Here is a 24,655-nt window from a genome sequence, read left to right as displayed (position 1 = left end):
ACTAATTGAAAATGCGCTGAATATTAGGCGAATTCAGATGAACATATCTGTGCTTAACCTGAGAGCATTTTTTTTTTCTTTTCGCACAACTTACCCGGATGCGCATCTCGTCGTTCGGCGACCCACCGGCGGTCAAGGCGAGCTCGGTTCCGGTTCTGGGTGGCGTCGTCGCCGGCGGAGAGGTCGGAGACATGGAGCCGGGCGGACGGCCCGCGGCAGTGCCGCCCGTCGTTGTTCGGTGACCGTTGCTGACGAAGCCATTGCTGTGGCCGTTCACGGTTGGCGGGTCGCTCTCCAACCGCTGCTTTAGAGCTTGCACGAACCCGTTGCACGCGGCGCCAGCGGGAGGGGAGGCCACGCCAGGCGCAGCTGCGCGGGAAGAACAGGCGCACAGTCGTGCACAGGGTTCTATATTAGGGGAAGCGGGGGTGTCTCGCTTCCCGTTGGTCGAGTCAGAAAGAAAACGAGCTCTGCAATGGGCGCAGATATGAAAATGAAGCGATGACGCGCTTCCGATAAAAGCCTGCCATTGGTCCCCGGCTTTCCGCTGGTAAAGGTGGAGTAAACAGTTCTCAAAGGGGCCCTGCAACACTTTTCCTAGTAATCGTCGAGTGGCTTCGTTAGAAGAGCTTATTGCCTTACGAATCGACTGCCGCAAAATTTGTGGAATCTGTCAAGTACGAGCGACTGGGATTCGTCGCACGCTTCGAGCGCGCTCTCTCTCCTCTCGTACCAGAGAGCGCACTGAAAGCTACGCAGGGATGGGGACCACGAAAGAAGATGCGTCCATTCGTCAGGGCGCGTCGCGACCTTCAGCACGTTTCTTCGAACGCGCGGCCTTCTTTCAGTGTGGTCGCGAGCGAGCGAGCGAGCGGGCACGTGGCGGAAGCGGTAACTATGCAGCACACGGTGCTCAAATCAGCCTATTGCCGTGGACTTTGGCTTTATGGCGCGGTTATTTGGGTCGATGGCATCATTTGTGAAGGGAAGAGGGAACGATTTCTAGCTGACTTGAGCATTAATTGGAAATTCCAGGCCGCAAGCTGCGCTAAAATGTGACTCGCGTGTTCAGGAGCCTCGACTACCGATCGGCAGCGTTTTCTGACCATGGTGAAAGTGTTGCCCTTTAAGATGCAAAATCAGGGGCCCTCGGCAGCCATGATCGTAAACACACACACACACACACACACACACACACACACACACACACACACACACACACACACACACACACACACACACAGCCATAATCCTGCGCATTAAAAAAATGACGTGAAAGGTCCGGCTTAGTAAATGTATGGGGCAGAACTGGCGCCCTCATTTAGATAATTACACCCCCCCCCCCCCCCCCCATCCGTGCGCATCAGATGAACGCGCATAGTTTGCTTCCGTATTAGCTACGGCGATCAGCCAGACAAATGGATCGGCATTGCCTTCACTTTCTCGCCGGAAGCTTTCACATGTGGTGCATGTGGTGAAGTGGACAATGCGTGCTGTAGCAACCTAAACCGTACGCGTGCAGCATGCCCTTGTCTAATAGCTGCATACCCGCCTGGTGGTTTTCGATAGCTTCACTGGACACATTTCACTTTCGCTGGCTGGGATGTTCCCCTTTAAAGGGGCCCTGCAACACTTTTCGAGCATGCTCAAAAAGCGCTGCCGATCGGTAGTCGAGGCTCCCGAGAACACGCGATCCAAATATTACAGCGATGCGCACGGCCTGGAATTTACAATAAATTCTCAAAGTCAGCTGAAAATCGCTCCCTCTTCTCTCGACAAATGATGTATTAGTCCGCAATATATGACGCGATTGTCGGCAGTTCCACCATTGGCTGCTGTTATAATCACGATAACACCCTCATTATTACTTTCGTTGTTAATTTTGAGTTCAATAAGTAGATAATATGTATGTTTATATTCTGTTATCGCGTTAAAAACACCGAACAAACATTAATATTAGCACTTCCGGTCTCACCGACAGCTCGTCTGCTCGTAGTTGCGTGGTTCCGTTTTCTTCGCCATGCGCAGTGCCGAAAACGTGAATATTTCTGTGCTTTTGACCATCGCCGGTTCCGTTGAGAGTGGCAGCCGTTCGAGTGTTGCCTCGTCAGCTGAGAACTGCATCGTCGGCACGTTCTCACGACCGACCGAGGCATGGGCGCAGCGTGTCTCCGATAACAATGCGGGCGTCCGGTAATGGCGGCGCTTCGGGGTCGTCTGCCAGTGCCGTCTTACGAGGCGGTGTATCGGAGTATGGGCCGAAACCGATCTCAGCTGTCATTCGTTCCAAACGAGCGCGCAGGTTTGCTTCCATGGTTGGCAGAGCGATGAAAACACTACGGCGTTCGAGGTGCACACCCAACATTACCAAACCGACGCGCAGTTTTCAAGCACGCGCGATATCGGCTCCGCTCGACGAGAACGACGCAAGCCGACCGGAAGTGGCGGCACAGACCACGTGGTTGCGCCCAGACGTCAGAGAGAAAAAAATGAAGAAAAAAACTCCGCCGGCGCTCTTGGGCGGAGCCTCGCTCCTCTGCGCTGCCTCCCTCGACTCGCTGGCTAGCTTTCCGCGCGCTCGCGGCGTTGAGTTGAGGGAGAAAGCTGCGGAACGTGATCTCTATAATTTGGTAACACCACTTAGGCTTGACGGATTCGAAAAATTTTTGCGGCATATGACTCGTGAAGAGTCATACGTCAATAATGAGACTATTCCAATATAACTAAGAAAGGTGTTGCAGGGCCCCTTTAAAGGGACACTGAGGTGAGACATGAAATCAGTTTAGACCGATGAAAATTATTCGTCAATTATTCGGTGTCGACGTCAATTTCGCCACCATGGGACGATGAAATGAAGGTCAATGTTTCATTTATGAACCGCGAGGCTGGGCGCTCTGTTCGAAAAACAACATCACAGTTTCGATGCAAGGGCGAAGCGATGAATGCGATAGCAACAAATTGGAATGTTGTACGAAGTAAGGCTGGCAGCTATATCTCTATTGAATCCAATCTCGTGTAATTCAACAAACCTCTGGTTAGGGACCGAAATAGTTTTCGTGCTGTCAGTCCTCGAAACGCCAAACATGGTTTAAGATATATATATATATATATATATATATATATATATATATATATATATATATATATATATATATATATATATATATATTATAAACATATGTCCTACACCGTGACGCAAAGTAAGCGTTGAGAGCGCATCCAGTTTAAAAGAGCCGTCTACTGACGTCTGTCGAGATAGCGCTCGCGACCGTGCTCTTACGAGCAAAATTTGCAGTTGCTGCTTGAGCGACGCGGCACCATACCTTCTTGGCCCTATATATGTATTGTCAACAAGACGGCCGGCTTTCAGAGTATGCAGCAGTTACTCCCAACGCCCGAAGATTAACGGTCGGTCGAGGCAGGGTGCGATCCGGATGCATCAACTTCCGTTTGTCGCCAAGCCCGTCAGGTAAGCCTATCTCCCGGATAACTTGTTTTCGCTCACCACAAGCAAACGAAGAACAGCACGCGACAGTGTCGTAGCCAAAGGAGGGTTAAACCCCCCTTCCGCCCAAATACAAAGATGCCCAGCTAGTTGGCACATGTCTCAAAGGGGGGATACGGAACGAAGAAAAGAAAACACGAGGACGGGTCGTCGCGTTTCCTTCGTTAGCGCTGTTAATTCCTTCTTTGGGCACGCGCAAACGTAGTATACATGAACGAAGGTCAGAACACCGCCTAAATAAATTTCTTGCTACGGCCGTGGCACGCTCTTGCGTCGCTTAGCTTTCGTAGGGAGGGGCAACCCGACAATGTGCGGAAGCATTCTTCGCTGCCACGCGAGCGCTTAGAGCAGAGAACACTTGCCTGCCCAGCATCCTATTCAAGGTCAAACCCTCGTGCCCCACTCGAGAAAAAAAGAAATCGGTTGTTCGCAAGTTAAACGCTTGTTTGCCGCGTCTGAACCTTTTAGTCCCGACGCGAAATGCACTGCGCGAACGCGCCACGCGTCTCAATTCTCGCGCAACCAAGTTCGACGCGTGAAAGAATGCCAGCCGAGTATTGGCTTTGGGTGCGAAAAGGCACCTTTGGACACCCAAGATACGCAAGAATTCTAAAGCTTCAGCAGGGGCGTAGCCAGGGGGGGGGAGGTCACTTACTGACACCCCCCCGTAGCCAGGAATATTTTCGGGGGGGGGGGGGGGTCACTTGCTGAAGGCCTTGACCGTTTGAGAGAAAGACCTGCTTTCGTTATTTATTTTCGGTAAAACACCCCCCCTCCATCAAAATTTCCGCCTGCTTGTGTTGCGTGTGTCCTAATCTTTGCTCTGCAGTTTAGCAAGACCTGTCTCTCCCGGTGAAATTAGCGCAAATAATTAAGACTGAGATAGGACAGGTGCTGCTTGTCCTTGTCTGCCTCGTCTACATGTCCGTCTTAATTTGCGCTAATTTCAGTTTGTTGAAATTGTAACCCTCTTCGTAGTATCTACGTCCTTAAAAAAGAAAAGAAAAAAACTACGCCACTCACATTTCTTTCCACGGCCTCTGCCCTGCCCTGTGGTACGACCGCTTTCACCGGGCATGATCAACACCAGAATGGAACGCGCTCCCGCTGCGGGACGTCGCCAGGGGGATGAAACTTCGCGGTTTTTCTGACCCGTGACCGCAGCGATCCTAATGTTTGGTGGCTGTACTACGTACGAGCATAAATGAACGTTGTTGTTCGATATTACATTTATTACCAGGTTACTTATTAACTCCGACGTTTTTAATACGCAAGTGAACCTGAAGGTTGTAGTTCGAGATTGCGAAAGTATAGGAGCGCCACCCGGAGTGGAAAACGGGAACTGTGCCGTCCTATCTCTCACGGCGAAAAAGGGGCGTTTCTTGTGGCGCGCCCATGTATGCTACGGCCTACGGTGTCCCAAAGGCCGCTTTTACCACCGTGTAAAGTTTGTTTCAGCGAAACCCTTGCAAGCTTCAGCGAAACAGACGCATGAATGGATTCGCGCCGTCATCACAAATCGTGCGGTGCTGAGTGGTGTCGAAATTTTTGCCGCCACACCGGCATCTGTCTGCATGCTGCTCGTTTTGTTTTTCTACGCTTGCACGGCATATCAGGATGCGACTTTTATATGCGACTAAAAACGTAAAATATTCAAGTTGTGTTTTTACTGTATGAATGGTACGTTTATGCAATAAAACGTTCAAACAAACTCTGCTCTTTATTCGTGTCTAATTTATGTGTACACGTAAACAAAAACAAAGTCTTACTTATAATAAGTGGTGCAAAAATAGGTGGATGGGCAAACCTTCATCAACCAGAACGCAACGATTGTCGTTTTGATCATGTGGCGGGTTGCGCAACAGGAAGAAGGTCGCGCGCTCCCCATCTGAATACCTTCCACTCGCTCAATTTGGCTTGCTGGTGCATCCCAATTGAATTTGGCGCTAAATACACCCCCCCCCCCCCCCCCCCCCCCCCCCGCCACTCGGATCCTCAGTCCTCATCAAGATGGCTTCCCCCAATGCGTGCCTGCAGTGTGCCGCCATGTTTTAGTACCGCCCCCATACACCAGGCGTTCGTCCGGCGCTGCAAGCGAATATCGCGTTCCATGGATGGTACTCCCCTGACGTCGCTGCTGAATGTGACAGACGCGGCGATGTCAAAGAACAAAACGCGTTCAGCGCCTCCACAAGCATTGCGATAACAACGGTCGGCCAGCCGCTGCTCGGTATACTTTAAATTCGGCGTTTTTTCGCGCATCTTATATAAATTTTGCATCGCGTTATTCTTGGCTGGTTTTTGTTTGTTTGTATTTTGCAGAGCCATGCTTGAGTGACTCGGTCGCGGCGCTTCTACCAGCTGCACGCACTGTTTCCTGCGCACTTGCTGTGACGGTTGGATGACGACTATGCGATGAAGGGACACAAAAATTAAACACTAAGTCGGTTTATACATATGAACTATGCTTTCTAGTTATATAGTGATTGAGGTTAATTATTAGGACAGGAAGAGGAGAAAGTTTCATGGTTGAATTTAGCGCTTCAGCACGTGACCGTCAGCGTGACGTCACAAACTCATTCTTTCTGCGTCTTTTGGCCGCATTGGTTCAACGAAATTTTATGAAGCTTGCTATGTCAATACTTCGTGGTCCCCAGAACACAATGTAAGTTTTAGCCATAAACGATTGCGTATATTCCCTAGCCGAGACCGAACGGCGAGCGAGAACTTCAAGGCGGCGTTGCCACCCGCATTTTCTTTTTGGGCGTCAGTTTCTCGCGGCAAGAGTGGTGATTTCGGTATGGCCAAATCGTAATTTACGAATCACTCAGCGTCAGTCTGTCGACAAATGCTACGGGATCCGTTTGCAGTTGCTCCCGTTGCAGCCCACATGCCAGATGAACGAACAGTGGAGGCATAGTACGCTCGGCCAATTCAGGTACCGTGCAAGGAGGTTTGAAAATAAAATGCTCATGTGGAGGCTCTTAACTTCTTAGCAGCAAATGTAAAGCCAGCATTTTCCCATAATTCACCTAAAACGATAAAATGCTTTTGTTCTGCTGAAGTAGATGCTAAATTAATTGTAACATAAGAGATCGCTGTTCCAGACGAAAACAATGCATCGGGATGAGTGAGATCTCTATAGTCACAACCATACGAGCTCTACGCGCAAAATCGCGACGCTCTTGTCAATCACCTATCGTGCAAGCTGGTTTCCTTTATAGGCATAAGTACTTTCTCTTGGCTGATGTAAACAACACGCGTATCGAAATCTAAAGGTTCGCCATTCCTACCCAAAATATGTCCCAAAATATACCCAACAAGTCCTAATATCTGATGAAATTTGCCAGGGCGTTCAAGTTTTCGACTTAAAAAAAGAAGCGACGCGAACATGCGCCTGTATAGGTACACCAACGTTACTAGTAACGTTGGGGTACACCAGCTATCTGAATCACGCGAGAAGTGCTTGACGTCATGCAAATGGGCAAAATGTGATTGGATGGAACCCTGGATGGAACGACTACGCAAATTCTCTCTGGGCGGGACAGTGATGGCTGTAGGTGGAGCTTGTATTTGTTCTTAGGTTGTATATAGTAAAATTTGCCATGACGTTGAACGTCTTGTTTCCGTGTGTCTCTTCTCGTTCTTGTTTGCTCGCGCTGCAGATTTTTTTCTTAAGGAACCCACGTTGGGCAGTATCTGTCCGGAACAATTATCCCTCTTAAAGGGGCGCTGAAGAGAAACAATGAATAGGCCTAGATCGATAAATGATAACTCTAATATCGTTAATTTCGCCATCATAGGCTTATTAATAGAGGAGAAAATCAAGTCCAAAGTTTCATGTTTAAATCTCCCCGCGTGACATCACGGATTTCAAAGTGTACTTATCGTATTGCCACGTGCGTTTCTTATTATCACTTTCGCTGTATTCGGTTTTCGCCCACAAAGACTGTCAGCAACGCTCAGCGCAAATTGCGCCTCATTGTTCGAGAAGCTTCGCGATTATTGTAGATCATTTTGTTAAGATTGCACACAAGACGCGAACACTCGAGCTTATTCTAGAACTTGCGCGACAACCTGCGATAACGCTGGAATATTCGACGGCACATGTATATATAAATGTCGACGCGCTTCATCGCTTGTCAGTTTTATCGATGGCCGACGGCCTGTTCGCCGCTATCAGTTTACAGCGTGTATTGCTATAGTTCGAGTTCTCATTTCCCGGCCACAAGTTCGGCCAAATAAACAGTTTCATCTTGAAAACGCCGACTGCTGTCTTCGTCGACGTCACGACCACGTGACAGTATTTTCGCGCCATTCGCTCAACAAAATTACCCCAAACTTGGTTTGTTAAGTCTATGGCCCTCTCAGAGGACAACGTACTTCATTTTTACCGATGAGGAGCTACGTAGTCCCGCGCCGTCAAAACTTGTGACGTCACGGCAAATGGTGCGGAAACTTCAAGGTCGCGTCGCCACCCACATTTTTTTTTTCGCGCGTTTTCACGCTTACTAAGCGTCTTCTCGCAGCAAGCGTGGTGTTTTTGGTATCGTGAAAGAGTACTTTACTAATATGGGAAAAGTCGTTTTGCTCTTAAGCGTCCCTTTAAACAGGGCGTGTGAGGAAGTCGCTATTTATTGTTCGCTGTAAAGCAACGTTTTGTGCGTTTTATAACGTTTTATAAGGAAGCATTCAATCAGTACCAACTAGCTCAGCTAAAGGCATTAATGGTTTTTCGTGCCCCTGGTAAGATGGCGGAGGTCTAACAGCTTTGGCACATAAGAGATGACGGAACGGATTTTTCTTTTTTTGTACCGTACGTGGCTCAGCTAGTGTCGATTCCGTTGGACGCGGCTGTCGTCTTTGTTTTATATAAACGCGCACACGTACAAATTTAACGTACATAAAGGGGGGGGGGTGTTCCCCGACCCCCCATTCCATTTCCGAAGAAAGCTTAAATTTCTTTAGCAGAGTGATGAATTGGGCTAGTTGGTGGTTGTCCATGATTTCTTCTTGCGCTTCGTACTAGGAGACGGGGTCGAGACAGGCACAGCAAGACGGGTGGTGCGCAAGCTCACAACTGCTTTATTCACGTCTTGCGAAGTGTGAAATGGAGGTTAACAGACAGATAGGTGGGAGAAAGTGAAAGGCGGGACGTAGCAAAAAAAAAAAAAAAACGCCAGGCATGCGCGGAAAGCGCAGCACAGTCACATCGAAAGCGGAAAGAGCGGCATTTCTTCAGAGCCCCTTATAAACTATCTTGGGGCTACTAGTACAAGTACACTAGTAAGCTCCCCACTACACGCCATAAGTCATAATTTTTGTGAAGTTGGGAAGCACCCACTACACCATTATTCGTCATTCTGCCGAGAAGCCAGGTACCAGCTACACATCTGTAAGGCATTATGGGCATTTTGTTGATGCGACGTTTGATGGTATGGTATGGAAAAACTTTTATTTAGGTCCGCTGATGACGATAAAGAATTATGTCTCAGCCCTTTGTAATGGGTTGGAAGCTTTAAACACCCACTAGTTACGTAATTCGCATTGTGTGACGCCCGGTCCTTATTTCACTCTCTCACCACGCTGTGTAACATACGTTAAAGGGGCCCTCCAACACTATTCAACCCCCCATTTTTTACTTGCAGGTTGCGTAGACTGATGGCTGGGGATAATTTTAGCATAAGTTTAAGCACCGATATCAAATTATTTAGTATTTTAATCACGCGTTGAAGTCGCTACATCGCTGCTGACCGCATCAGCGCGTAGTGGCGCTTGCCAGAACTATTGCGGGCGGAAATGACGAAGATGGGCGCTGGCCTATGATTGGATAAATGTAACGTTAGAAGTAATAACGGCGTTGCATCAAAGTTGAGATTACTATTGTGTTTCGTTTTTCTTTTCTGTGCTTTTTCAATGAACTCCAAATAGCCGCCGTCGCAACAAAAAATATCACTACAACCACAAAGTACGACAGAGGCGCCGGTTGCCATTTCGCCTCTGGTTGCTCTGGCTTTCTTTTTTTTTTTTTTTGCCTGCGCCGGTCGGATGTCCATATGAAACGCTTGCCCCTCTTCCTTCTTTTTGCGTCTGTACGTTTGCGAGCTGCCTCTTTCCGCATGTGCGGTAGGCTCATGATTGTTGTTGAAACGGTGCAAGTAATCCTCTTCGTTGAATTGTTGTCGCTGCACACTTGTAACTCGTCGGGCTGTTCACCGAACAACCCGCGTAGGGGCGACCGTGTTTAACCGCCCATGCCGCTCCACAAATTCCCTTCTCAGAATGAGAAGAGGGAATGACATGGAATGTCGTTGTAAGGAACAGCAGACAAAGCCTCCCCAGCCTCGCTACGAAGCAGTAGCGCCCGCTCAAGTTCTGACAAGTCAGGAGGAACCACGTTTGTTACTATGGCAACGACGTCAACAATACGTTGGAAAGGAGAAGCAACAATGGTGTGCGAGCTTCCCCTACGTAAGAGCTTTCAGCCCATTTCATTGGAGCGCCATCCGACGTCACAGCAGAGAGTGAAATGTGGTCACGTGACCCCGCGAAAATCGAGTTGAGGGCAGGCATTTTTTTTCTTGTATTTTGAATTTTCTAAATTGAATAACTTCGTACTGCGTGCCGCTATCGCTGCCGTTCTTGCTGCACTAGTTCGTCCGTACTTCAGTCTACGCAATCCACGAGTAAAAAATGGGGGAAAGAACTTTATTGAGGCCCTGAAGAAATGGATCATGGGGCCCTTATTGGCTTCCATGGCAACCAACAGGAGTGCATTTGCGAGGAACCCACTACGCTATACGTCATCATAATTTTTGGGAACTAGGGAAGCAACCACTATGCCATTTTTTGTCATTCTTCGGAGAACCGTGGTACCCTCTTAACACATATGTTAGGCATTATGTGCACTTTGTTGATGCTGTACATGCCTGATGACGATGAATGATGGCAGAGCCCTTTACAATGGGTTGGAAGCATTCAACAACCCACTCGTTGTGCAATTCGCGTTGTGTGACGCTTGGTTGTTATTTTACTCTTCTACCATGCTATATGACATATGTTAATGTAGTTCCTTCCCGACATGAAGCCTGTATAAGGTTTTTTTACAAAGAAGTTTCAGGCAGCGGCATGGCTCTGAGGTAGAATGCTGGGCTCCCACGCAGAGGGCCCATCTTCGAACCCCGTTCCATCATGGGTATTTTTTCTTATTTCGCGCGATAGCGGTTACGGACATCGGCGGCGGCGGACGACTACGGCGCCAAAAACGGCCGTTGTTGTGATCTCATAACAGCTTTCGCTCCAAAAGTAGGCTTAAAGAAAGAAAACAATGATAATGCAAAGCTATAACGTATGCCTTCGTAAGCACGGACATAGGGGTGCGCAGGGTTCCTCATCAGGGGAGGCGAAGATTCATCGCAGCGCTCCCCCTCCCTACTAAGTCAATGTATGGGGCAGACTTTGCACCCGCTGCCCAAACTCCTAGGCGACTAGGAAGGTGCGCAAGAAGGCATCATGATAAAAAATTGTGTTGGCTCCCCTGCTGGAAGTGAGTGTTAACCAGACGGCCGGGTATTGTCGCTGTTTGATTGGTTGTAATGTAGCGCTAATGTAGCTCTTGCGTAGGTCTTTGTAGTTCTAAATCCCACGCTAAATCTTGCGCTAATGTCGTTCTCGTGTACGCCCTGGTGTAGTTCTAATTCCCACGCTAAATCCTGCGCTAATGTGGTTCTCGTGTACGCCCTGGTGTAGTTTTAAATCCCACGCTAAATCTCGCGCTAATTTCGTTCTCGTGTACGCCCTGGTGTAGTTCTAAATCCTGCGCTAACGTCATTCTCTCGTGTACTCCCTGGTGTAGTTCTAAATCACACGCTAAATCCTGCGCTATTGTCGTTCTCGTGTACGCCCTGGTGTAGTTCTAAATCCGACGCTAAGTCCTGCGCTAATGTCGTTCTCTCGTGTACGCCGTGGTGTCGTTCTAAATCACACGCTAAATCCTGCGCTAATGTCGTTCTCGTGTACGCATGGACCCTGGTGTAGTTCCAAATCCCACGCTAAATCCTGCGCTTATGTCGTTTTCGTGTACGCCCTGGTGTAGTTCTAAATCCCACGCTAAATCCTGCGCTAATGTTCTCGTGTACGCCCTAGTGTATAGTTCTAAATCCCACGCTAAATCCCGCGCTAATGTCGTTCTCGTGTACGCCCTGGTGGAATTCTAAATCCCACGCTAAAACCTGCGCTAATGTTTTCGTGTACGCCCTGGCGTAGTTCTAAATCCGATGCTAAATCCTGCGCTAATGTCATTCTCGTGTACGCCCTGGTGTAGTTCTAAATCCGACGTTATATCCTGCGCTAATGTGGTTCTCGTGTACGCAGTGGCGTAAATCCAGAAAAATGTCAAGGGAGGACACAAATCTTGATGCGATGGAGGCCATATTGTTTTTAATAAATATACGTCCTTTTTAATAATATAAAAATCAAAGTCGTTGTTATGTTTGCCGCTCATAAGTCGATCCTGCAGACGGGACGGCGCGGCACGGTACGTCGTACAAAGCTTCTTTCTCGGCTCTCCCCCTGCCTGGTCTTTTCGCTGGGCAATTATCAAGAGAAAGCAAACGGCTTCCTTTGAACAAGCTTGTCTACCCCGATGGCCAGCATGGGTTGCGGTCAAGCGACCGTTCTCAGGGGTCGGCGGCCGGAATGTGTGGGAAAATGAGGACTCGAGGCTACAGTATGCGTGACCCCAACACGGGCCAAGATGTGCTTTTGCAACAATGCAAGGTCGAATGCGTGGGAGGCAGGGTCACGCAGACGCCTTTTCTTTCCCGGAACGGTTTAACGACTGGCTCCGCGAGTTCACCTCGATGTGTATGGGAAAATGGCGTGAATGCACCTGGGCTATGATACCGATGTATTTCGACCGTGAGAATCCCTGAGAGCATGGGAAGGAGAGGGAGAGCCATGATGGGAAAGAGTGCCAAAACGCCTGTCTGCGCTGTAAAGACACTGCTGTCGAGATTAAGGACAGCCCAGTAGGGAGCGGCTTAATCTGAGGATAAGCAGATTGGATAACAGAATGTCGAGGCGGACCACCAGTGGCCACCTCCCCTTTTTCTTTGTTACCGCAAGGTACTTAAGACTGGACGGAATTCGTTTCCCTTCAGTCTAGGCTGTAATCACTAAACTGATCGATCAGTAAGACTCCGTACGATGCAACTTTCGTCTGGGCCGTAACCACTTGGTGGTCGAACAGTGAGACTCGGTTCTTCGTATGTAGTAACAGTGTTCTAGGCTCTAACTTAAGAAAAGTTAAGTAGAAGAGTAAGATGCTGTTGATGTCTATGTTATCATCAGTGTGCTTCGGCAAGATGTACATATGACTGTAAATATTTCGCTGCAATATACCTTCAAGTTTTCATTACCTCCAACCTGCCTCCTGCTTCATCGACGTCGATCATCTCCTTGACGGGACTTCAATCCACATCAAGGAGAAAACGAACAAAGGAAAAACATAACTGTCGTGTTTTCAAACAAATTAAGAAGAAAAGGAGTATGGGCCTGGGCAACCAATAGTTGGCAAAGTTTGTTTGCAAGTGTATCTCGTAGGTATAGGCTCTATTTCTAGCTAATATGCTATTCGGATTAAATCGTCAACTGAAAATGCTACCACTTTTTTGTTATAACACGCAAAAGAAATGATTTTATTTAGCTTCAGCTCCAACTGTGTATCCTGTTAGCCTTCCACGATTTACCCCTGGAATCGTCCTTGTAAAGCGTGTTTACGTTCACCAGTGATATCTTTAATAACAATTATATTAGACAAATCGCAGTCATACTTAATTGTCAACGTCTTCCACCCAATCGTATGCATAAATAACGTTAGGTGATCGGGGATTCTTTACTTTCCACTTCAAAGGCCAGCATAATAAACATTTGCGGCACGTCAGAAGTCACCCGTAGCACTGCAGAAAGCGTGACCTTTACAGTGCCTTTTTAAACCAAAACAGCTTTCACTCTTGTACTTGTTTGTACTCATTGGAAGGGCTTCAAATTTCAGAGTTGATATTAACGAAAGTGCACTAAGCTTAAATGTCAAGCATTTCAGTTACGATGTGTGTACGGCAAATCTCAAGGGGGGACATTTTCAAGGGGCGTCCTCCCCAGTCTGAATACAAGGGGGGTCAGGACCCCCTGACCCTCACCCTCCCTCCATGATTTACGCCACTGCGTGTACGCCCTGGTGTAGTTCTAACTCCTGCGCTGAATCCTACGCTAATGTAGGTCTTGGTGTAGTTCTAAATCCTGCGCTTCATCCAGCTCCACTACCGCGGAACCTAAAGAAGTGCGCAGCACGGGAAACCCAGCGATTCCATCGGCAAGGATCGAGGAGGAGGAATAAACTTTATTGACAATAAATGGGAGTGGGAATGGGGGAGCCAGGCTGGATCGGCAATCGCACACTTGCCGAGGCGGTGGCGCCCTCTCTTGCGTGGCGCGGGTATCAGCCAGATGTTTTAGAAGCATTTTTCGTGATTTTAGATAAGTTATTGCGATTAATTCCTGGTTACCTCAGTATCTATAGTTTATATTATTTTAGACCTTGTTAGCTTATTTTGCGCTGGTTTTCAGCATTGTTAGCCTTGTTTTAGGCCTGTAATGACCACTGCGGGACTAGATGCGACATCAGGCAGTGGATGGACGACCCCGTAAAGTGCTCCGCACTTAAAATTTCGAAGCGCCGAAAGAAGAGAAGAGCCGACACACACGAGTTCACACATAAATTATTGTTTTTTAGTGTGGGGAAATTCCACACAAAGAAATAACCATAGAATATTTATGTTACAAAAAAGGGCTCTTCGGTCCATAGCTAACGTTGAATGTGGTGCGCATACAAAAGATTTGTTTCATCGTTTTAACGTTGTACCCATAGGAAAATTTTATGATTGGAAATTAGCTATCGAATATAAAAAGTCTGTTTATAAAAATCAACATGACCTTCTAAATCTCGCTAATCTAAGAGTAAATACTCCTTTCTGTTCTCTCCGCAAACAAGACTTCTGGAACAACCCCTTTTGCCGAACTGAATACGGATGACAAATGTTACAGTATTGCTTGCCTCATGCACTTGCTAAACACACTCCTCAGTAGCGAAATAGAAGTATAGAAACGCAGTATAAGTGATAATAAAAAACATTTCCTGTAACTAATCTCCGTAAAAAAAAATTGCTGTACTGTATGAAGAGAGATCTCTTTTCATTATTTTTGTTTGTTTGATGTTTGCCTGTTGTTTTGGATTATTTATTGGGTCAAATCATTATCTTTAGCGAATGACTGTCGGTACATATTTACATGTACACATATTTTGTATCTTGTAATCATAAATATTGTACAAACAAGGTTTAAGTGTCACATTAACCATTTTTCATCCTTTCTCTTTTTTCTCATGTAACGCACTGGTTTGATTTTGTGGTAGTATTGGTGATGTATTTTTTTTCCATGTATGTAACGCGCTAGTTTGTTTTTTGACAGCATTTTCACATCCTTGTGTGTCTCTACTGTATGCCCTGTATATGGGGGCTTGGGTTTCCTCAAGCGAATTGTATCGCTTTTCGCCCAAGCCTGCCCTCATCGTCAGGATGTAAATAAAACTTTGATTTGATTTGATTTGATTTGATTTGATTTGATTTGAAGAGACAGAAGTGTACCCTCCCGTCGTTTTTCATTTTACGTGTTACGCTAATTCGTGCTGCAGTTATGTCCCCATTTTACTTTAAAGGGACACAAAAGGGAAACAATAAATGAGATGAGGCAGATAAAAAAGAAAAATTAGCTTAGCTTGCACTGGAGGTGCAATGCTAAAGAGAGAGCGGAGCTGATGGACACCTAGTCCCATGGCTGTTGCTCTTTTGCTAAGTTCTGTTCTCCGTTTTAGATGCGAAGCATCTCTTGCTCGGGGGTATGTCCCGCGGCCTGCTTGTCCGCACTCACACTACGCATGCGCATCTCTCCTTGTCACAAACGAGCGCCCATAAAGCGCGCGCGCGACCGCTTTCAAACGGCTGCGAGACAGAACGGCGCGAGCTGCTCGCCCAAGAAACACGAACGACGAAAAAACAAGCAACAGAAGACGCCGACGCGCCGCATCCTCCTCACCCACTCGAGCCAGACGCAGACAACGCGATCAAAGATCAAACGCCCGGCAAAGCCTGGAAACATCTGGAAGAGAAGCATGACGCATCACCGAGCGACGCCGCCGCGATTCGAACCTACGAGAAAGCTCTCGCCCTTTCCCCAGCCTTGGCTTTACTACACGCCGAAGAACGCTCCCGACGCTTCTAGAACACTGGGAAGAGGAGATAAAAGCGTGCGATGACGACCAGACAGTCAGTGAAGGAGTGAAGGAGTGAGTCAGTCGGCCGGTATATGGTGAAGTTATGCTGAGTGCGGCTCCGTTAGCCAAAGATCGGTTGATCGTCGATCTGGAAGAATTCGAGGGCGACGCCGTGTGAGATGTGACAAGTTACGTCGACGGAAGGGACAACGACAGACACCACTGGAGTTGGCGTGAGTGTTTCCTTGAAGAGAAGCATTCAAGTACCGTCCAAGAAATATGGACTGGATACGCCATTATATATTCAAGACTTTAACTGTCCTTGAATAGTTGTAATGCATGCGATTACATTTGTAGCGTGTGATCTGTTTGTAAACACCATCTGAGTTATATTGTGAAGTTGTAACTGGTACCAGCCGAGTGTGCATGTGTTTTTGATATTTATATTGCCTTAACTGAGAATATATTTCGTTTTCGTTTGTGTTATCGACTCTCGGCTCTGACTCGGTCTTTGGACCACAACCGGCGTTCGCTGGCGCACCAAAAGGACCACCTCTAAATTGTCCGCGGTGCATGCGCTATTCTCCTCCTCTAGTCTCCTTTCCATCTAGCCGGTAGAGCGCTGCGCGCGTTGTCCAGCGCTTGTTTCGGTTGACTCCTCTGAAATGCGGGCTCGACATGCCGAAATTCTCTCCTACGCAGGGCCGCGATGAGCGCCAGCGCATGCGCGTCCCCTCCCCCTCTCTCTCCTCTCCTACGCTGCTTCCCTGGCTTCCCTCTCGCGCGCCTGCCGACCGCGTTCCCCGCTCGACCTGTGAGAATGAACGGCCAGGCTAGAGGGAAGACACTACGCGCGTAGTGTTTCTGTTCGCGTTCCACGACGCGAGGTCGGTAGCATAGAGTTTCCTAAAACTAACTAGAGGGGACTCTGGGATTCTGGCGCTGCGATCGTTCAGCCATAGCGTTCAGCTACCATGGGTATATCTAGTACACTATACCATGGGAATGATGGGTAGTACACAAATTTGCCTAGTCTTCGTGCTTGCGGCTTCAAACGTACTTGTGGCTTTGTTTGTTGCTGTGTTTTGGTGTTCGTTTCGGATAAAAGAATAGACCGTTGTGAACTTCGTGACCAGGTTTGATTTGACGAGCCTAAAAAAGTTAAAGCGGTGAAGGTGAAGTGTAATTGCCGACTTTTGCTGAATTTTGTTTTGCGACAAAGTGGATGCAGCCGACGCGGAGGCAAACGGAGCCGAAAGAACGAAGTTTAGACAAATTTGTGTACTACCCATCATTCCCATGCGGGCTGAAGCGTCATGCGTTGCAGCTCCCATACACTAGCGCCACAGTTCCCTCTAATAAGTATTGTAGGAAACTCTATGGTCGGTAGCATGCCCGAGGTCGGCAGCATGCCCAGCGAACGCCAACGGAACGCGATCGTGCAAGTGCTCCGGCTTCGCATCGCCTCGCGGTCCCCTTTAGCGGGAGATGGTGTAATTTTTAGATGCGAAGCATCTTCTAGCGGAGTTTAAACCGGTGGTGGTGGTGGTGTGCGGCGTGACCACCCTTACTGCGCATGCGCATACCCTCTCCACACACCTCCTATCCCCTCCCCTCTCCCCTCCCCCTCTCCACTCCTCCTCTGAAACGCGGGCTAGGTCGACATGCCGAAATTCTCTCGTGCGCAACGCCGCTATGAGCGCCAGCGCATGCGCGTCTCCTCCCCCTCTCTCTTCTCTCCTACGCTGCCCCCCTCTCGCGCGCCTGTCGACCGCGTTCCCCGCTCGCCCTGTCAGAATTAACGGCCAGGCTAGAAGGAAGACAAAACGCGCGTAGCGTTCCTCTTCGCGTTCCACGACGCGAGGTCGGTAGCATGCTCAACGAACGCCAACGGAACGCGATCGTGCAAGTGCTTCGGCTTCGCATCGCCTCATGGTCCCCTTTAGCGGGAAATGGTGTAGTTTTTTTGCTTTCTGTTTCTCTCTCCCCTCTGTTTTTTGTGCATGTCTTTTCTGTCTCTCTATATTTTTATTTCTTTCTCGTTGTTTCGATCTCTCTTTCTCTACCTTCCCTTTCTCTCTATATATATTTCTCGCTTCCTCTTTCTTTCTCTCTCTTTCTCTCCTTCTATCTTTTTCTGCAGAGTTTCCATTTGGGCTTGTTGGTACAACATCGCCGACGAAAATGGCTCTGAACGAACAGGGACACGAGAAGAGGACACACACACGGCGCCTGTGTTGTGTGTCCTCTTCTCGTGTCCCTGTTAATCCAGCGCTATATTTCGTCGACGATATCTCTTTCTGCTTTTCGTTCTCTCTCTTTCTATCTATGCTATGCTTTACTCTCTCCCCCCTTTTCACCCTCACATATGTCCACCTCACCCTCACTCCTCTTTCCCGCCTCCTTTCTATACTGTACCTGTACCATACAAGGCAATGCTATGCTATGCTAGCGTGCCTGGATAGTCGCGCTCGCCTTCGGATCGGGGATGCGCGGGTTCAAATCTAGTCTTGCGAAGAAAATTTCCCCCCTAAATTTCTCTCTATCCTTATTTCTCTTTCTCTCTCTTTCTTTCTGTACTCGTTCTCTCGCCCATGATCAGATTATCGTATCCCGCGCCGGAGAAATCGACACGCGTGTTCTGAAGAGAGCGCGTGCCGGTTCACGGTGATGATCATTTTCTGTTCTCAGCTCACGGACCAAACAGCTCCGCCGTCAATAATTCTTCCTGAACTTTACTGTCAATAATTTCTCCATAACCGATAATTATTCGCAGAGAAAATGAAGGCCAAAACTCTTGTTTTGAATTTCGTGCACAACCTTCAGCATATCGGTGTGACTTCACGAGTTTTGATGTTTTCTTGCGTACTTTGCCCACATTTGTTCAACGAACTTTTTTTTTTTTTTGAAACTTCACTTTGTGTCCCCCGGTACGGTACACAATGTAAACAATTTCTACCGCGCCCTTTGGGCATTGCTGCACGTCCTCCGATGCCTTCGATAAAGGCAATAAGGGCGGCTGGCAACACTGTAACAGCCCGTCCCCCTTCCCAGAGTTCTGTAGAACGGCCTATGTATGTGTAGGGAAGCAAAGTTTACTTCGTGGCGACACTTGTGCCCTAATGTAGGTCCGTGGTTTTGTTGATTCTCCTGCCTCTGGGCATCCCTTCACCGTTGAAGACCAACAGGGTCGTTTCTGAGCGATGCTGTGCTGACCGCAAAGGTGATCTGGTCGTTGCTCACATCGACTTTAGCTGGTCGTGTCAGCTGTGTTGGCAGCCGTGTTTATTTGTGATACGACCTCCGTTTTCGTGTTGTTGCGCTCGATGTAACGTTCTCTGATGCTGCGAGAAAACTCCCCTGCAAGCTGTTCCATCGCTGGTATGAGCGCGATCGCTGATATTCCGTACAAAGTGTGCTAAACATGGTTTCGTCACCGACGGTGTGCATCTTTTCGTGTCGGCCTCGTGCGTAACCTTGCGTAAAACTAGTGTCCCAACGTTATGTTATGGGTGATGTCACTGTTTGTCACTACGTGCTGATCTCCCGTACTTATTAGTTGCAAGGCGTTTCATTTGTCATTGGGAAATGTCGTGGTGCCTTGGAAAACAGTGTGAGATCATGGCAGCGGAAGTGGATTGCTTCGTGTTGTTCTTGTTACCTTGCGGTATGAAACCTGCACGATCACTGAAATATCAGCCGGTTCGTTTACTGCTGCGTCCATTTTTAGCGGTGGTCGTGTTCCGCGGTGATAGACGTCTTAACGACGCCTGGCGACGAACTGTTTTCCATTTTAGCGCGGAATGTGTTCGGGAATTGTAAACGCAGAGAGCCGTCGCCAAGCGTGAGTGACGTGTTTGCTCTTTCTTTCGTTTTGACTAAATGTTTTAAAGGAGAATTGCATCGCGTGAATCTTACTAGCCTATTACGCCTTCCCACCCGGCCGTCAACTTGTAACCTTTGGCACATTATTCGTAATAACTTGTTTGAAAGGACCTTACTAGAATGTTACGTGAGCGTGGTTGCCCGTTGTCATGATCCAAACGTTTTATTGCTTATTCAAAAATACTACATTCTTCAAGGACTCTCGGGATCAAATTATCACATCTTCTTTTTCACTGCTGTCACAACATCGGTTGTTTTGATGTTTTCATTTCCAAGAACCCGAGCAAGTGTTACTTCAGCATGTTGGTGTACAGCGCGAGGAACGACGAAGACCGAAAGAACAGAAGGGACACGGACGAGCGCTGACTCGCAACTGAAAAAATTTATTGAAAGAACACATGTACGTAAAAGCAGAAAACATACAACACTGCGCAGAAGCGTGAAAAAACCGATGGAAAGAGTTACAGCGAATCACCTAACGGCACACGTGCTGAGAAGATATGCGAGCTCCTTGTCCGTAAGAGACAACGATGCCTCACTTACGCATGCGTCACCCATTCGGTTGATGTGAAAGGCCTCTATCACTTCTCTAGTGGTCTGGGAACTATGTTTTGACAATATCTTTGCATCGGCAAAGACAGGTGTGCAGCCACACGTGTTGCAATGCGATGCCAGATGCGAAGCGTTAGGATATTTTAGTGAATTTTTGTGCTCTCTTAAGCGCACATTGATGCATCGCCCGCTTTGGCCCACATATGACCGCCCACATGTAAGTGGGATCTGATACACAATGCCGCTCTTGCAGGGCACAAATGAGGAAACATGCTTAATTCCACAGTCACTTCTGTCCTTGTCATTTCGCTCCATTTTCCTCCGAACCATTGGGCAAATTCTTGAAAGTTTCTCAGGAGCTGAGAACACTGATTTTACCCCATACCTGCGGCCGACATTGCTCAAACCATGCGACATTTTATGTACGTACGGTAGTACTGCTACCGATTTGTACTCTTCTTGTTCTAACTTTTTTCTATTCAAAAGATCCGGACTTTTACCAATTTTATTAGCTTTTCAGTGCACGTAGCTAGCACGTGAGTAGGGTACCCGGCAATTTCGAGCCTCTTAATCTGTGCTGTGAAGCTGTGCTTAATCCCATGAGCACAAGACTTGGTTACAGCTGATCTTAAGGCCGAGTAAGCAATTCCATTTTTCACTACCTTTGAATGATTCGAGGAAAAAGGAAGGACTGGTTTCTGAGATCGCGGAAGGTAGCGCCAACAAACATGATTAGTCTCAAACGATAGGTTCAAATCCAAGAACTGTAAATTGTTTTCCTTTATAAGTTCAAGGGTGAACTTCAGGCCCTTACCGTTTTCTCTAAACACTTTCAATATGTCCGTTGCCCTCCTGTTATAGTTACTACACGGAAAAAACACCAGATAATCGTCGACATAACGAAACAACGTCCCTGCTAAATCCTTGAGGTGGCATTGGAATTTTCTATTAACGCTGCTTAAGTATATGTCACTCAGAGCAGGAGCTACTCGGGAACCTATACAGACTCCACTTTTCTGTATAAACACAGCATCCTTCCACTTCACAAAAGTTTTGATCAGATAGAACGTTAACAATTCGAGGAAAGATTCCACTGACATACCACATCTTTGTGTGAACATGAATTCATCATTCCGCGATCTCAGAAACCAGTCCTTCCTTTTTCCTCGAATCATTCAAAGGTAGTGAAAAATGGAATTGCTTACTCGGCCTTAAGATCAGCTGTAACCAAGTCTTGTGCTCATGGGATTAAGCACAGCTTCACAGCACAGATTAAGAGGCTCGAAATTGCCGGGTACCCTACTCACGTGCTAGCTACGTGCACTGAAAAGCTAATAAAATTGGTAAAAAGTCCGGATCTTTTGAATAGAAAAAAGTTAGAACAAGAAGAGTACAAATCGGTAGCAGTACTACCGTACGTACATAAAATGTCGCATGGTTTGAGCAATGTCGGCCGCAGGTATGGGGTAAAATCAGTGTTCTCAGCTCCTGAGAAACTTTCAAGAATTTGCCCAATGGTTCGGAGGAAAATGGAGCGAAATGACAATTACAGAAGTGACTGTGGAATTAAGCATGTTTCCTCATTTGTGCCCTGCAAGAGCGGCATTGTGTATCAGATCCCACTTACATGTGGGCGGTCATATGTGGGCCAAAGCGGGCGATGCATCAATGTGCGCTTAAGAGAGCACAAAAATTCACTAAAATATCCTAACGCTTCGCATCTGGCATCGCATTGCAACACGTGTGGCTGCACACCTGTCTTTGCCGATGCAAAGATATTGTCAAAACATAGTTCCCAGACCACTAGAGAAGTGATAGAGGCCTTTCACATCAACCGAATGGGTGACGCATGCGTAAGTGAGGCATCGTTGTCTCTTACGGACAAGGAGCTCGCACATCTTCTCAGCACGTGTGCCGTTAGGTGATTCGCTGTAACTCTTTCCATCGGTTTTTTCACGCTTCTGCGCAGTGTTGTATGTTTTCTGCTTTTACGTACATGTGTTCTTTCAATAAATTTTTTCAGTTGCGAGTCAGCGCTCGTCCGTGTCCCTTCTGTTCTTTCGGTCTTCGTCGTTCCTCGCGCTGTACACCAACATGCTGCCGTACCAACTAGCCCAACTTTCAATACTGTTGCAAGTGTTACTTGGTGCAGTAGGCATTGTTGATTACAGAGATCATGTTTGCATGCACGTAATGTTGTCAGCTGTGCCATAATATTAAACGGACAGCAGGGTGTGTTAGGCAGAGGCAGGATAGGTGCAGGTACACTTGTTAAAAATTCAATTTTTCGTCAAGCAATAAAATAACACGATTGCAATAAGCAATAAAATTACTAAATTGCAGTAGTTCTGTACAGTTTACTTCACACTAGGGAGTTGAGATGTAACATTATATGGAAAACTAGCGAATTTTTGTTTGTCCGTAGACTCCTTGCTGTTTACATTTTTATGTGTTACTGTAGAAGTGTTTGTGATGGGCAACGCTGGTAGCGACATCTTGTGGTGTTTTGTCTGACTTCCCTTTGCAAAGGTATTCAACTGTATCAGTGTTCATGTCAAAACAAAATAATGAAAGTACTGTGAGTTAATGATTATGTGACTGGTGATCCTTTACACCAGCAGTAAAGTAAAGCCTGTAAGTCACTGCAATATTGGTTAGGTTCTGCATCATCGGGTGTTGCCACCAGGATTGCCCATCACAGATATATCTCCGGCAAGCCGTAAAAATATTAACGGTGTGTAGTCTATGGACAAACTAAAGTTCTCTGCTGTACGAAACCTGCTTTGCGTGAAGTAGCCATTCCACCTTTGCAGGAAGCAGTCGTAGAGAGATGAGAAGTTAGTTTAAATGTAGGCCAACTTTCTGCATGTACTCATTGGATACTGCATATCTCAATAATGACAACTTGTTGATGCTACTGTTGCAGTGTTCCCATGAGTTGGTTTGACACGGTAGGTATAGCCAACCTTGCCAAGTCTGCCCTCAACTCGGCCCAGAAACGGATCGACCGGGCACTTGACATCCAACCTGACGAGGCATCCGGCTTCAGTCTTCCTAATGGTATGTTTTGCAAGCTCGTGTTAGGTCACGTATTGGTGTTGTGAGGGGGAGCAAGTTTGTCGTCAAGAAAAATTGGCATATGCAGCAGAAGGTGGTTTCGCGAAAATGAGAATTGGTGACAGACAATCAGACCTTTGAATCGATAGAAGTGTACGTCTATCTAGGCCAAATATTAACAGGAAAGCCTACCCATGTAAACAAAGTCCATCGAAGAATAAGGATGGAGTGGTGCGCATATGGTAGACATTCTCAGCTCACGACCAGTAACTTACCACTGCCACTAAACGGCGAAGTGTACAGCCATTGTATTTTCACAGTTCCAACGTATGGGGCAGAAACCTGGAGAATAACAGACACTCGAGAAGAAGCTAAGGACCACACAGCGTGCAATGGAACGAAAGACGATAGACGTAACGGCTAAGAGAGAGGAAGACAGCAGAGTGTATCAGAGAACAAATAGGGGCAGCTGACGGTAGATATTCAAAGGGGGAAAAAATGGACCAAGGTAGGTCATGTCATGAGGAAAGATAACAGTTGGCCAGGTAGAACATCACTAATAATATCTGACGTTTTACACGCCAATTTTTCTGCAATGCTGCCTTCGTGAAGCCATCTGTTTAGCCAACTGCATGAGAATTTGAATGAGACTTAAGGTAGCTGCTGTTCATTTAGCTGTCTATTTAGTCAGCTACGGCGAGTATTGGAGCACACCCATAATAGTATTGGCTTTAAAAATCTAAGGATTGAAGTACCGAAAAACTGTATGTTCTATGCCTCTGCAGACGCAGACTCCTTCTTCCTGTCGTTCGGTCTGGGTGACGACCTCTCGAAGTCCAAGCAGCCGACATCCAAACAGCCGACACCGTCTCGGCACGAGCCGAGGCCCGATGGCCGACGAGACGACGCCGAGTCGAAGCCGGTGTCGGGCTGGGAGTCCTTCCTGGAGGCTACCTCGTCGGCTGTGGCCAAGCCGTTCGCAGATGCTTCGGCCGTCCTGCTGCAGCCAACTAGAACTGGTTCGGCGGGTGACATAGGTGAATGCATTATTTATTTACTTATTGAAAAGTACCTTGCAGGCCCCTAAAGGTATTACGTGAGAAGTGTAATGCAATGAAATGTTTAAAACGTGTACGGTAATTTCAAAACAGAAGGAAAGCGTATAAACACATACCGAAATGAGAACAAGAAAAAAAAGTTACAGTAGCATATACGGGAATGCAGATTAACATTTCATTGGATGATATACCACAAAAAGAGGCAAGAAAAAAAATACACTTTGGACCACGACAGCTCATTGTACAATAAGAGTTGTCACATTAAAATGC

General features: G+C 47.3%; 2 protein-coding genes across 3 annotated transcripts in view; one reads left to right on the top strand and one right to left on the bottom strand.

Annotated features, from left to right (window-relative positions):
* Nucleotides 1-24,655, bottom strand: part of LOC119400472 (protein argonaute-1) — a 379,544-nt gene that overhangs the window by 9,250 nt on the left and 345,639 nt on the right. The window contains exons 1-3 of one of the 2 annotated variants that reach the window (XM_037667527.2): nt 5,627-5,642; nt 4,529-4,612; nt 95-369 (exon numbers count right to left, since the gene is read on the bottom strand). The exons of the other annotated variant lie outside the window; for it this stretch is intronic. Coding sequence (XP_037523455.1) covers nt 95-369; nt 4,529-4,583 — 330 coding nt within the window. The 5' untranslated portion in view covers nt 4,584-4,612; nt 5,627-5,642. Of the gene's footprint in view, nt 1-94; nt 370-4,528; nt 4,613-5,626; nt 5,643-24,655 lie in introns of those variants that run through there. 2 annotated transcript variants of the gene reach the window in all.
* The window catches only part of LOC119400471 (TATA element modulatory factor), a 67,494-nt gene continuing 61,738 nt past the window's right edge, over nt 18,900-24,655 (top strand). The window contains exons 1-3 of the mRNA XM_037667526.2: nt 18,900-18,957; nt 23,197-23,330; nt 24,113-24,364. Coding sequence (XP_037523454.1) covers nt 23,204-23,330; nt 24,113-24,364 — 379 coding nt within the window. The 5' untranslated portion in view covers nt 18,900-18,957; nt 23,197-23,203. The remainder of the gene's footprint in view (nt 18,958-23,196; nt 23,331-24,112; nt 24,365-24,655) is intronic.

Source organism: Rhipicephalus sanguineus, chromosome 7 (assembly GCF_013339695.2).
Source record: "Rhipicephalus sanguineus isolate Rsan-2018 chromosome 7, BIME_Rsan_1.4, whole genome shotgun sequence".
In the NCBI taxonomy this organism is placed as follows: domain Eukaryota; kingdom Metazoa; phylum Arthropoda; class Arachnida; order Ixodida; family Ixodidae; genus Rhipicephalus; species Rhipicephalus sanguineus.
Note: the sequence above shows the minus strand (reverse complement) of the source record. Positions and strands in the feature narration are given on the sequence as shown.